The 15,434-nt window shown below is 34.3% G+C and overlaps 1 protein-coding gene across 1 annotated transcript in view; it reads left to right on the forward strand.

The window, feature by feature from the left end:
* Window positions 1-6: 6 nt before the first annotated feature.
* LOC101243406 (hemocytin-like) overlaps window positions 7-15,434 on the forward strand; it is an 18,343-nt gene continuing 2,915 nt past the window's right edge. Inside the window, exons 1-18 of the mRNA XM_018816899.2 lie at window positions 7-489; window positions 1,127-1,409; window positions 2,304-2,432; window positions 3,187-3,496; window positions 3,914-4,020; window positions 4,480-4,663; window positions 5,169-5,322; window positions 6,208-6,335; window positions 7,074-7,239; window positions 8,243-8,439; window positions 9,280-9,474; window positions 10,033-10,265; window positions 10,846-11,041; window positions 11,349-11,509; window positions 12,386-12,542; window positions 13,284-13,448; window positions 13,902-14,035; window positions 14,987-15,073. Of these exons, the coding sequence (XP_018672444.1) occupies window positions 2,322-2,432; window positions 3,187-3,496; window positions 3,914-4,020; window positions 4,480-4,663; window positions 5,169-5,322; window positions 6,208-6,335; window positions 7,074-7,239; window positions 8,243-8,439; window positions 9,280-9,474; window positions 10,033-10,265; window positions 10,846-11,041; window positions 11,349-11,509; window positions 12,386-12,542; window positions 13,284-13,448; window positions 13,902-14,035; window positions 14,987-15,073 (2,685 nt within the window). The 5' untranslated portion in view covers window positions 7-489; window positions 1,127-1,409; window positions 2,304-2,321. The remainder of the gene's footprint in view (window positions 490-1,126; window positions 1,410-2,303; window positions 2,433-3,186; window positions 3,497-3,913; window positions 4,021-4,479; window positions 4,664-5,168; window positions 5,323-6,207; window positions 6,336-7,073; window positions 7,240-8,242; window positions 8,440-9,279; window positions 9,475-10,032; window positions 10,266-10,845; window positions 11,042-11,348; window positions 11,510-12,385; window positions 12,543-13,283; window positions 13,449-13,901; window positions 14,036-14,986; window positions 15,074-15,434) is intronic.

Genomic DNA, 15,434 nt, shown 5'->3' on the forward strand with positions numbered 1-15,434 from the left:
CGACGCCCCAATCAACGACGCCCCAATCAACGACGCCCCAAGTCAACGACGCCCCATTCAACGACGCCCCAGTTCAACGACGCCACAATCAACGACGCCACAATCAACGACACCACAAAAAGCAACGACACCACAAAAAGCAACAACACCACAAAAAGCAACAACACCACAAAAAGCAACAACACCACAAAAAGCAACAACAGCACAAATAACTACGACACAATCAACAACCTCACAATCAACAACAACACATTCAACAACGCCACATTCAACAACGCCACATTCAACAACGCCACAACCAACCACAACACAAACAACAACAACAGGCATACAAAACCCATGTATATGGTATACCGGGTACCACAGTTTAAAACAAAACGTTTATGGTTATGATAATGAATCTATAACTCTGCACCAGGAACTGTTTTCTTGCAAATTGCCACAGTCTATTCAATGTAGAACTGTTATTGGAAAAGTCGAACTTAATAGGTAAGTTGTTTTGGTAATTATTCCAGCGCCGGGGGAAAGTTGTTACCGTGCCTGCCTCTAACCCATAGGTAATGGGTTCAAGGCTCCACGCTGCTCATAATGTGTTCGTATGAATCCTTGGGCAAAACAATTAACGACAATTGCTCCAACCCAGTGATCACTAATGGGTTGTCCTTATTCTCGGTCGTTCCTAAAAAATACCAAAATATAATCACCAAAAAGTAACAAACACGGTAACTCGTAAGCTGATACAAGGTGTATGAAACACATCACACGTGTTATAAAGACTGTCATTTTCCAGGCACAAAAAAATAACAATCACTCGTATGGCTGGAAAACGACAGTTGTTAAACACGGGTGTTCTGTTTCATACACCTCGTGCCAGCTTAGGAGTTACCATGTATGTAACTTTGTGAGTGATTATTTTTTGAGGATTTTTTGCATTTTTATGTGTGGCTGATAATTTGGACAACCCATTAGTGGCCACTGGGTTGGAGCAATTGTTGTTAAGTGTCTTGCCCAAGGACACATACGACCACAATGGTAGCAGCGTCGAGCCTTGAACCCATTACCTCTGGGTTAGAGGCAGGCCCGCTAACCAATTGTGCAAGACACCACTATTTCTGTATTTTTTTAGGAACAACGCCCAAGGAATTTATTGCAACTTAGACATTGGTCTATTGTGTACAAATTCAAGTTTTAAATGCCCAGATTTTGAAATACAATTGAAATGTTTTAATGAATCATGCTATACAACTGTACAAGAAATAACAACTGTACAAAAAACAACAACTGTACAAGGAACAACAACTGTACAAAAAACAACAACTGTACCAGAAACAACAACTGTACCAGAAACAACAACAACTGTACAAGGAACAACAACAACTGTACAAGGAACAACAACAACAGAAAGTACTGTAAGTCGCTTGCCTCTAACCTACAGAATGGGTTCAAGGCTCTTCGCTGCTACCATTGTAGGCGTTGTGTCATTGGGCAAGACACTTAATGACTATTGCTCCAACCTAGTGGTCACTAATGGGTTGTCCAAATTATCAAACACAAATAAAAAATGAAAAAATCCACAAAAAATAATCACTCACAAAGTAACATTCTTGGTGACTCGTAAGCTGGCACGAGGTGTATGAAACAAAGTGATTGTATCAACACTGTTTTGTGAGGCCTATATCAATTATTCAAATTTAGTAACAGTTTTTAAAGACTCGTCTGTCTATTTATTAAAATAGCTGTAAAAAATTCGGCAAATCTGACCCTGATCTGGTGCTCCTCTTGTGTAAAGAAATACAGTAAGGATCTGGTCCCACGAAAACGTAACAGACAATTACAAATGTTTTATTCATGAAATAAAAGACTGACGATGCTACTTAGGCGAAATATATATATATTTTATTAAACAATTAGTTTTTGTTACGCTTTCGTACCACCGGACCCATATGATATAGTAGGATGGGGAAAGACGGGACACCTTTAGCACATAATATCTAAATATCCTGATCGTGTTTTAAACAATTAACAACGGTCTATGGAAGTCATGAAGATACGGTTTTAAAATTCTTTGTATGTTCTTTGTTTACTACCAAAAGAGACGATAAAATAGAATGATAAGGTGTCCCATTTTCCCCCGATGTACTATATTTAAGAAAATGCTTTTTATTCTATTATTATTATCTAAATATTGCTAAAAAGTGGTCTAAAACGTATTTCCTTTTTATTAAATAAAAATTTTGTGCTGATTGATTCAAATTTACTCATTACGTACTCATTCATTAGAGCCCTACTCTCTTGTTTTACAGATTTTAGCATGCAAAGGCATGCCACCTGAAACATCATGCTTAAGTTGTGAGAAAGAACATTATTGTTTCAATGGTTCCTGTATTCCTGAAGAGCTCTGTCCATGTGCATATGAGGGCACATACTACCAGGTTAGTTTTCTGTTGGCATTGTATCACTTCTGTTTCTATTAGAAGTTTAACTTGATAAAAATTAAACATAAATGGCTGTTTGTCTGCTAGGTGTAGTGACCACGCTTATTTTCTTCCAATTAAATGTAAATTTGTTTTTAACTGTAATTGTGTTCTAACAACTGTTTTTTGTCGCTATATCCTGTCTTTTCATTTTAAATATTTCTAAATCTTCACTACCGTAATCGAAGAAACAAAACTACAGTTGCTAAAACACACTTACAGTTAAAAACATGTTTACATTTAATTGGAAGAAAATAAGCGTGGTCGCTACACCTAGCAGACAAACGAGCCATTTATGTTTCATTGTTTTCAAGTTAAACTTGAATTGAAACACAAATTTTAAAATAAATACCACAAATAAATCTTTAATTCAGCGCTATGGCACAGTTGTTTAGCGCGCCTGCCTCTAACCCAGAGGTAATGGGTTCAAGGCTCGTCGCTACTACCATTGTGGGCGTATGTGTCCTTTGCCAAGACACTTTACAGCAATCACTCAAACCCAGTGGTCACTAATGGGTTGTACAAATTATCAGCCACACATAAAAAATCCCAAAAAATATTCACCCACAAAGTAACATACATGGTAAATCCTAAGCTGGCACGAGGTGTATGAAACATAACACCCGTGTTTAACAACTGTCGTTTTCCAGCCACGCAAGGATAAAGTAAGTTACATTCATTCAATTCTCTTTTTATTTTACTACTTTCACAGAATGAGACGTGGACAACTGGTAAACCTGGAAATTGCAAGGAATGTAACTGCTCATATGGCAATACCCTTTGCAACATGCCAAATTGTGAAATTAAACCTGAAAACTGTGACAAAAAAAAACAAAAATATGTGAAATTCAATCCAAAAACTTGCTGTGGCTCTTGTCAATGCAGTTGCCCATCTGGTAGCAGTTTATGCAGTTCTAATCCTTGTAAATGTTTGAGTAGTAACAAATGGTGTGACGGAATTAATGATTGTAATGGTTACGATGAAATAAATTGCAATTTTACAACAGCAGTGACCACAACAGGTACGTATGCATACGTTAATGTTTCATTTGCAAAAATAGTAAGCGTTTTGCCTCTAGACCAGAGGTAACGGGTTCAAGGCTTGACGTTGCTACCATTGTGGGCGTATGTGTCCTTGGGCAAGACATTTAACAGCAATTGCTCTAACCCAGTGGTCACTAATGGGTTGTCTTAATTGTCAGACACAATTAAAAAAAAAACTTTTTATTCTATTTTCTCGTCGTAATTGCTAGTACAAAGAACATTCAAAGAATTATAAAACTGTATCCTCACGACTCCCATAGACTGTTGTTAATTGTTTAAAACACGATCAGGAAAATTGTATATTATGTGCTAAATTTGTTCTATCTTCCCTCACCCTACTATATATAAAAACCACTACAGAAGCATTTTTTACCGTAAAATGCCCATTTTTTCAGGCTACGTATCATCAACTACACAAGAAACAACAACAACAACTGGGCCAACAGTTTGTACGTACAAAGGAAAAATTTACCAAGTTAATGAAGAAATAACAGACTCAGATGTAAGTATAAAATTTTTCTCAATATGTGGCGGGCAACGGGAGTCTTTACAACAGGGGTGTTCTGTTTCATACACCTCGTGCCAGCCTACGAGTTACCATGTATTTAACACATTAATACTGAATTTACCCTACTGTTAAGTGTACACACACTCAAAAATTTTTTTTTAAGTTTTGCGGTTACAGCTTGTCGCTGCAAGACACTTAACGACAATTGGTCCAACCCAGTGGTCACTAATGGATTGTCCAAATTATCAGCCACACATAAAAATGAAAAATAAAAATAATTACCCACAAAGTAACATACATAGTAACTCGAAAGCTGGCACAAGGTGTATGAAACAGAACACCCATGTTATAACAACTGTCGTTTCCCGCCATGCAAGGATAAAGTAAGTTACATTCATTCATTCAAACAATTTTACTGTCCAAAAATATTCCCAAAAAAAAAAAAATTGACAGGGATGCACAACTTGTGTCTGTCAAGAAGATGGTTCTATGTTCTGCCATTCTGATAAATGTCATCCAGAATGTATAATGTTTACTGGTAATGGGTTTAAAACCTATGATGGATATTTTTATAACCAATCCATTTGCGACCATGTATTAACAAAAGACTGTGACGGCGGTACATTCGAAGTAATTGGTAAGTTTGTTTTTTGTATTTGTGCTTATTTTATGACAGTTGTAATAACACTGGTGTTCTGTTTCATACACCTCGTGCTTGCTTATCTGTTGGTTTTTGTGCTAATTTAACAACAGTTATTATAACACTGGTGTTCTGTTTCGTACACCTTGTGCTTGCTTACAAGTTACTACGTGTGTTACTTTGTGGGTGACTATTTTTAACTAAGTGGAATTTCTTGGGATAATAGGTTTGAATAAATAAATGTAACTTGCTTTATCCTCGCATGGTCGAAAAAGGATAGTCGTTATAACACAGGTGTTCTGTTTCATACACCTCATGCTCGCATATAAGTTACCACGTATGTAACTTTGTTTTTTGTTGAAATTTTAACTTTTTTGTAAATAAATATATATATTTAATAAAAAAAGTATTTTTAAATTTTTAAACAATAATAAAAAAAAATTTTTTTTACGGCAAAATTTTTAGGTTTAATTTTTTTTTAACATATGTTTTGTTTTTTTAGTTTCAGAAGATTGTTCGCTTAACAATTGCACTCGAAGTGTTACAGTAACCAGTAAAAGCACAATTAAACTGCAAAATTCCTATTCCGTTATAATAAATGGATTCCGTTTTGATTCTAAATCGTATAAACAATTTTCGGGTCAAGCACATACAATGTAAGTATACTGTATTTAGTTTTTGGGTAAAGGTTTAACTACTGCCCAAAATCTGGATCCTCAGCCATGCGAAACCCATACAGAACAAAAATAGATACAGTTAGCACATATTATTTTATATTTTTATCTTTTAATGCCACATCTGGTATGTAAAAATAAAAATAGTCAAATTTAACTAAATATGGATATTTTTTACTTTTTCTAAATTTTAGGAAAAACATTTTAATCTTTCCGAAAAAAAAACGGTTAAATTTGACTTTTTGAGTTCAGTTTGACTAAATATAATATTTTTTTTACTATTTTACTCAATTTTTGGAAAAAACAGTTTAGTTCTTAACTAACAAACAGTTAAATTTGACTAAATATAAATATTTTTATTTACTATTTTTCCAATCAAAGCAAAAACAGTTTATCTTACTTAACTAAAAAACAGTAAATTTGACAAAATATGAAACATTTTTACTTTTTTTCTCAGTTTTAACAAAAACATCTTAACTGAAAAACAGTTAAATTTGATTAAAAAAAAAAAAATTTAATTTATTTTTACAATTTTAGGGAAAACAGCCTAATTCTTACTTACCTAAAAAACAGTTTGACAAAAATATGAATACATTTTTTTTTTTAAATATAATTTTTTTTTTACTATTTTACTCAATTTTTGGGAAACAGGGTAGTTCCTCAATAGAAAACAGTTAAATTTGACTAAACATGTATATGAATGAAATTAACGTAGAACGGAAAAGTTTACAAAAGCGAAAAGACAGGTAGTAACGGTAAAACAACAGTTGTTAAAACACGCTTATTGATAAAAAAGAAAGAAAGTTTTGGATAAAAGGCATGACCGTTACACCTATATATTTTTTACTTTTTTTTTCTTAATTTTAGGTTTCGGAAACATGGTTTTCATATTTACTCTGTTGGAAATGAAATTGTTGTAAAAGGAGCAAAATTTACTGTTTTTTGGCAACCGAGATCGCAACAAGTTCGTGTGGAAGTTAAACAAAGTACTGCAGGTAAGTTTTATGGACCTTATGCTCACTGTCGAGTGCGTCAAGCAGTAGCATGGTGTATTCATACACCTCATGCTCACTGTCGAGTTATAACATGGGTGTCTTCTTATACACCAGAAACACATTGTGTATTCATACAGCTCATGCTCACTGTCGAGTTATAACATAGGTGTCTTCTTATACACCAGACACACATGATGTATTCATACACGTCGTGCTCACTGTCGAGTATAACATGGGTGTCTTTTTATACACCAGACACACAAGGTGTATTCATACACCTTATGCTCACTGTCGAGTTATAACATGGGTGTCTTCTTATACACCAGGCACACATGGTGTATTCATACACCTCATGCTCACTGTTGAGTTATAACATGGGTGTCTTCTTATACACCAGACACACATGGTGTATTCATACACCTCATGCTCACTGTTGAGTTATAACATAAGTGTCTTCTTATACACCAGACACACATGGTGTAATTATACACCTCATGCTCACTGTTGAGTTATAACATGGGTGTCTTCTTATACACCAGACACACACGGTGTATTCATACACCTCATGCTCACTGTTGAGTTATAACATGGGTGTCTTCTTATACACCAGACACACATGTTGTATTCATACACCTCATGCTCGCTGTTGAGTTATAACATGGGTGTCTTCTTATACACCAGACACACATGGTGTATTCATACACCTCATGCTCGCTGTTACTAACCTAAACTTTTCAGGAAAATTATGTGGTTTATGTGGAGATAACAACAACAATGCAAACAACGAACTGACGAAACGTGACAAAAATATCACTAACAGCATTAAAGAGTTTGTTGGCTCTTGGGCATTGTCGAAATGTAACAATTCAAAATGCGAAAACTTGGATTATTGTCCAGACATGGAGTGAGTATTTAAATGAATGAATGTAACTTACTTTATCCTCACGTGGCCTGAAAACGAGAGTCGTTATAACATGGGTGTTCCGTTTTATACACCTCGTGCTTGCTTTTAGGTTATGGATAAATGAATGTAACTTACTTTATCTTCGCGTGGCTGAAAACGAGAGTCGTTATAACACGGGTGTGTTTTGTTTCATACACCTCGTGCTTGCTTTTAGGTTTTAAATAAATGAATGTAACTTACTTTATCTTCGCGTGGCTGAAAACGAGAGTCGTTATAACACGGGTGTTCTGTTTCATACACCTCGTGCTTGCTTTTAGGTTTTAAATAAATGAATGTAACTTACTTTATCTTCGCGTGGCTGAAAATGAGAGTCGTTATAACACGGGTGTTTTGTTTCATACACCTCGTGCTTGCTTTTAGGTTTTAAATAAATGAATGTAACTTACTTTATCTTCGCATGGCTGAAAATGTGAGTCGTTATAACATGGGTGTTTTGTTTTATACACCTCGTGCTTGCTTTTAGGTTTTAAATAAATGAATGTAACTTACTTTATCTTCGCGTGGCTGAAAATGAGAGTCGTTATAACACGGGTGTTTTGTTTTATACACCTCGTGCTTGCTTTTAGGTTTTAAATAAATGAATGTAACTTACTTTATCTTCGCATGGCTGAAAATGAGAGTCGTTATAACATGGGTGTTTTGTTTTATACACCTCGTGCTTGCTTTTAGGTTTTAAATAAATGAATGTAACTTACTTTATCTTCGCGTGGCTGAAAATGTGAGTCGTTATAACACGGGTGTTCTGTTTCATACACCTTGTGCTTGCTTTTAGGTTATGGATGAATGAATGTAACTTACTTTATCCTCGCATGGCTAAAAGCGACAGCCGTTATAAATTTCAAGGTGTATGAAACAGAACACCTGTGTTATAACAACTGTTGTTGTCCTATCTTGTGAGAATTATTACCACAAAAAACTGAATTTAAAAATTTTGTTTCGTCAGGTCATATTTTCCGAAATGCCGAAATTTTTTTTCGGCGGAAAATTATTCGGCTACTTGTAAAGATGCCATATGTAAATGCGCTCAGAATATGACATTACGAGACTGTGAGTGCTTGGCAATGGCAGAATACGTGTCTACTTGCCACAGGCTAGCCGGTAAAGCTCTTTACGAAAACTGGAGATCTATTCAAGGGTGTGGTAAGTAACAGTATTCAAAGTTTTTCTAAAAAATAAATTATTAAAAAAATGCGTATTGTTTTTTTTATGGTTTGGTAAGATTTAATATTTCTATTTTTAAAAATTTGAATAACCTTTAATTTAAAAAAATATGCATTTTTTATTTAAAAAATTGTAACATTTTTTATTAGGCTGTGGTAAAATATAATATTTCTATTTTTTTACAAATTTTTAATAACTTTTTATTTAAAAATTATATTTATTTTTTTGTTTAAAATAAATTGTAACGTTTTTATTAAGTTTAATATTTTTTATTAAAAAAAAGATTGTAATGTTTTTTTATCAAGGCTGTGATAAGATATAACATTTTCGGTTTCACATATTTTATATTTATTTTAATATGTAACATTATTTGTGAAAAAAACTCCCAAAAATAATCACCCACAAGCCACAAAGTAACATACATGGTAACTCGTAAGCTGACACGAGGTGTATGAAACATAACACCTGTGTTATAACGACTGTTGTTTCTGGCGACGCGAGAATAAAATAAGTTACATTACATTTATTTACCCAACAACGAATTTTTTTTATCTTTTACTGAATTAATATGAATAAATGTAACTTACTTTATCCTCGCGTGACCGAAAAACGACAGTTGTTATAGCACGGGTGTTTATACATCTCGTGCCAGCTTACAGGTTACCAAGTATGTTACTTTGTGGGTGATTATTTTTTGGTATTTCTTCATATATTTATACGTATCTGATAATTTGGACAACCTAATAATAAATGTAACTTACTTTATCCTCGCATGCCCAAAAAACTACAGTCGTTATAATGAAGAAACTTCTTTTACAGGTTGCAACTGCAAAGCACCGAAAATTTGCAAAGAATGCGGAAGTGGTTGCCCAGTAACTTGCTCTAATATCATGGAATATTCTAACACACAAGACAGAGAGAAAAACTGCAATAGTTCTTGCATAAGCGGCTGTTTTTGTCCGGATAATATGGTTTTAGATGGGTTGGAATGTGTGAAACAAGAAAAATGTCCATGTAAGAACTGAATTAGTTGAATAATGCAGAAAGTTGTGAATTTGTGACGCTTTTTTATATACCAAACACACATGGTGTATTCATACACCTCATGCTCACTGTTGAGTTATACACGGGTATCTTTTTATACACCAGACAGTCAGACACACATGGTGTATTCATACTCCTCATGCTCACTGTCAAGTTATAACATAGGTGTCTTCTTATACACCAGACACACATGGTGTATTCATACACCTCATGCTCACTGTTGAGTTATAACATGGGTGTCTTTTTATACACCAGACACACATGGTGTATTCATACGCCTCATGCTCACTGTCAAGTTATAACATGGGTGTCTTCTTATACACCAGACACACATGGTGTATTCATACACCTCATGCTCAATGTCGAGTAATAACATGGGTGTCTTCTTATACACCAGACGCACATGGTGTATTCATACACCTCATGCTCACTGTTGAGTTATAACATGGGTGTCTTCTTATACACCAGGCACACATGTTGTATTCATACACCTCAAGCTAAATTTTCTAACAATAATTTTTTTCACAGGTGTTTGCAAGGGTAATGGTGCTAAACACATTACAAAATTTGACAAACAATTTTACACTTTTGAGGGTAATTGTACATATATACTGTCTCGTTCCAAGCCAAACACATATCCAAAGTATGAAATTTTTGGCAACATATCAAACTGCGATTTCCAACCACCAACAAAATGCTTAAATTCCATTATTTTGAGATTTAATTCAACTGAAGAAATTATACTCATGAAAAATTTGAAGGTAAATTTTTTATATTTTTTTCTAAAGAAAGTGTTGTTTTTATTTGATAATAATTAAACATAAAGGGCTCGTTTGTCTGCTAGGTGTAGCGACCGCGCTTATTTTCTTCCAATTAAATGTAAATATGTTTTTAACTGTAAGCGTGTTTTAACAACTGTTGTTTTGTCGCTAAATCGTGTCTTTTCGTTTAAAATATTTCTAAATCTTACTTACCGTAATCGAAGAGACAAATGAACTTATTATTATTATATTAATATAAGTCCTTTTATTTTGTAAGAGTAAATTTTATATAAAATAACATAACAATGTTTTGTTATTTTATGAAAAATGTTACTTTTTTTAGACAATTTTTTTTTTTTTTTTTTTTTTTAGCCAAATTAAAATCCTGATTTTGCAGAATTCCACTAAATTGGCACCGGTTTATAGTAGAAAAAAATATTTTAAATTTGACAATTTTTTTATTACATGGATATTTTTTTTTAACATAAATATTAAAAAGTTACAAAATACTCAAATTAGTCCTGAAACAGCATAAAATACATAAAACTTATAAAATAAATTCAAAACTTTATTTTTTTAGGTTTCTGTTAATGGCCTTGTAACTAGTGCTCCGGTTAACATAACAAGTGACATACAAGTGACAGTTAAAAGTCAAGAGACGCTACAACTGGTCATAAAAAGTGTCCAAATTATTATAACATATAAACACTTGGAAAACGGTTTTACAATTAAAGTTCCAATTACACGATATCATAATAAAACCGAAGGGCTGTGCGGTAAGTTTTTTTTATATTTAATTGTTTATCCTTGCTTTTCTGCAAAAGTTATATTATCTTTACGCACACTTTTGTTTCTATTAGAAGTTTAACTTGATAATAATTAAACATAAATGGCTTGTTTGTCTGCTAGGTGTAGCGACCACGCCAAAAAGATGTCCTTTCTTCCCCCACCCTACTATATGTAATAAGGACAGAAAAAATATTATTAGTCTTAGTAAAAAAAAACAAATTAAAACATTTTTTTTTTTTAATTTTAATTTTAATTTTTACGTGTAAGTAAAAATTTTTTTTTTTTTTTTAATAGGTAACTGCAATGTACAGCCAACCACAAACAACACACATGGTTTTTGGAATAATTGGAAAATAAATGACTCCAGTTGTGTGACCCCTCCCGAACCCCCCACCCCCCCTCCATGCAAAAACGAGACTAAAAAAACGTGCGACAAAATCGAAAACCTGTTTAAAGTAAGTTTTTTATTTTATATTGCATATGCTTGCAAAGTGGTTAGCCCGTCTGTCTGTAACCCAGAGGTAATGGGTTCAAGGCTCTTCGTTTCTACCATTGTGGGCGTATGTGTCCTTGGGCAAGACACTTAACGACAATAGCTTTAATAACCCAGTGGTCACTAATGGGTTGTCCAAATTATCAGGCACACATAAAATATCTCAAAAAACATTTACTCACAAAGTAACATACTTGGGAATTCGTAAGTTGGCACGAGGTGTATGAAACAGAACACCCGTGTTATATCGACTGTCGTTTTACAGCCACGCGAGGATACAGCAAGTTACAGTTATTTAAATGAATGAATGAATGAAACTTTTTTATCTACACGTTTTTTTTATTAATGGCTGATAATTTCAACTCAATAGTGACCACAAACAGAACACCCGTGTTATAACGACTGTAGTTTTTCTGGCCAGGCGAGCATAAAGCAAGTTACAGTTATTTAAATGAATGAATGAATGAATGAAACTTTTTTATCTACATGTTTTTTTTATGTATGGCTGATAATTTGGACATCCCATTAGTGACCACTTGGTTGAAGCAATTGTCGTTAAGTGTCCTGCCCAAGGACACATACGCCCACAATGGTAGCAACGACGAACCTTGAACCCATTACCTCTGGGTTAAAGGGCAGGGACGCTAACCAACTCTGCTATAATGTAGCGGGTGCAGAATGTTGTATTGTGAGCGGTAAACTAAGAGGGCGATTGAACACGAGACTGGGTATTTATACGGAAGATAATGTGAGAAAAAGACACTCGTGTACGCGTCAGCGCACACACACCTGGTGGGCCGCCACAATAGCGCCGTTTTTTTAAATATATTTTTCACAGAAATGCAACATAGTCATAGACCCTGCACCATACATTTCGTCATGTAAATACGATGTATGTGATAACATGGGACCATGCTATGCTATAAAAGCATATTCAGAAGACTGCAAACAAGCAGGAGTGTGCACTAAATGGCAAAATAACATGCAAGAATGTGGTAAGTATATCTTCAGCTGTTTTTTTAAATGCAAAATTTTATATCTTCAGCTGTTTTTTTAAATGCAAAATTTTTTCTTTTTAAAAAGAAAAATTTTTTTTACGTTTTTAATTGCTTAATAATAAAATGTTTTATGTTGGAGTAGGGTGGGGTAAGATGAGATACTTTTCGTTCAATTTTCTTGTCCCATTTTTTAGTAAACATAGAAAATTTAAAGGATTACGAAACCGTATCCTCGAAACTTCCATACTGTTGTTAATTGTTTGTTTAAAACTGTTTAAAACACGATCAGGATATTTGGATACTATGTGCTAAAGGTGTCCCATCCCCCCACTCTATTATATAAATTTTTAAATGGGAAACCTTAAAAAACAGAATTTTTTTTCTGTTGTTAATTTTTTTCTAGTACAAATTTTATATATTTCGCTATATCCTGTCTTTTCGTTTAAACAAAAATTCTAAATTTTTGCTACAGCTATGGAAGAGACAAATTAAGTTATTATTATTACTATAATAGGGTGGGGTAAAATGGGACACATTTTCTTTTTATTTTCTTGTCCCATTTGGTAGTAAACAAAAAAAAAATAAAAAAACACATCCTCACGACTCACATAGATCGTTGTTAATTGTTTAAAACACAATCAGGATATTTAGATATTTTGTGCCAAAGGTGTCCATCTTCCCCCACCCTACTATATATGTTTGTTTCTTCTAACAATTTTGAACAATTTTTCCCCACAGCTTACAAATGCAATGCGCCAATGGTTTATGAAGAATGCGGAACTGTCTGCAATAATTCATGTCCCTTGGAGCAAAATACAGACACCTGTTCTGAAAATGGCGGCTGCAAATGCCCAGACAGTTACATTTCACACCAAGGAACCTGCAAAAAAATAACTAATTGCAGTAAGTGTTTTATGTACTTTTGGCGCCTGGCAAAGTGGTTTGCAAAAATCTAGAGGTAATGGGTTCAAGGCTCGTCGCTGCTATCATTGTGGGCGTATGTGTCCTTGGGCAAGACATTTAACCGCAATTGCTTCAACCCAGTGGTCACTAATGGGTTGTCCAAATTATCAGCCATATATAAAAAAAACATAGTAATCACCCACAAAGTAGCATACATGGTAACTCGTAAGCTAGCACGAGGTGTATGAAACAGAAAACCCGTGTTATAAAGACTCTCGTTTCCCGACCAAGCCAGGATAAAGTAAGTTACATTCATTCACTTAAAACCTAAAAGCAAGCACGAGGTGTATGAAACAGAACACCCGTGTTATAACAACCGTCGTTTCCCATCCACGCAGGATAAAGTAAGTTACATTCATTCAACAAAGTTTTTAAATTTTATTTTTCCCACAGCCTGTGTGGCATGCCCTCTCACACCCCCAACAATATGTCCAAGTCCTCATCAGAAACTAATACCAAATAATGACTGTTGTAATACAAGCGATTGCGTGTGTCAGTCATGCCCGGAACTACCACCTTGCCCAGCGGTAAGTTTTTATTTCCAGAAATTTTTAAAGTATGCCCAAATTATCGGCAACACATAAAAAAATAAAAAAAATTCTGCAAAAATATTCATCTAAAAAGTAACATACATGGTAACTCGTAAGCTGGCACAAGGTGTATGAAACAGAACACCCGTGTTATAACGACTATCGTTTTTTGACCACGCGAGGATAAAGCAAGTTACATTCATTCGTTCACTAAGTAACATACATGGTAACTTGTAAGCTGGCACGAGGTGTATAAAACAAAACACGCGTGTTATAACGACTATCGTTTTTTGACCACGCGAGGATAAAGCAAGTTACATTCATTCGTTCACTAAGTAACATACATGGTAACTTGTAAGCTGGCACGAGGTGTATAAAACAAAACACGCGTGTTATAACGACTGTCGTTTTTCAACCACGCGAGGATAAAGCAAGTTACATTCATTCGTTCACTAAGTAACATACATGGTAACTGGTAAGCTGGCGTGAGGTGTATGAAACAGAACACGTTTTCCGGCCAAACGAGGTAAAGCAAGTTACATTTATATTCTTATAATAATATTTATTCCATCAATTTTCTTTTTTGTCATTGAAACTTTATTACTAAAGTAAATAAAACAATTGCAGACTGACAGCAAAACAGTATCCAGTATTTAAAAATATTTAACGAAAAGACAGGATATAGCGACAAAACAACAGTTGTTAAAACACGCTTACAGTTAAAAACATATTTACATTTAATTGGAAGAAAATAAGCGTGGTCGCTACACCTAGCAGACAAACACGCCATTTATGTTTTATTATTATCAAGTTAAACTTCTAATATAAACAAAATTTGGGTAAAAATAAAAAAAGATATTTTTGGCAATTTGTAGGGATCATATTAGTAAAATTTATTTATAATTTTTAACATTATATTTCAGTTTGTTTTAATTTTTTTTATTTTAGGGCCAAACTGCTCAAGATACAATTGACCCTATTTGTGGTTGTATGATTAGAAATTGCACACAAAAATTTTGCCCTAACGGAAAACCAGTAAGTATCAAAATTTTCTGTTACGTCTACTTTTATTTTTATTCTTTATGGGTGAGGTCAAGGACCTGGGATTTAGGCCAGATTTGGCCCATTACCCAACACCCGAAAAGCCCATTCAAGTCCTTCTTGCGAGCGGTGCCGCGACACCGCATCGCAGTCAGACGCGTATTATATTGGCACCATTTTTTATCCTCGTGTGCTTTCGAGTTACCACACTTCCCAACTTTGTGTATGATTTCTATTTGATATGGCTTACAATTTGGACAACCCATTAGTGACCGCTGGGTTGGAGCAATGTCCGTTAAGTGTCTTGCCCAAGGAACACATACGCTGATCAGGATAAGTACCGCTGCGGAGCATC

Source organism: Ciona intestinalis, unplaced genomic scaffold (assembly GCF_000224145.3).
Source record: "Ciona intestinalis unplaced genomic scaffold, KH HT001061.1, whole genome shotgun sequence".
NCBI lineage: Eukaryota > Metazoa > Chordata > Ascidiacea > Phlebobranchia > Cionidae > Ciona > Ciona intestinalis.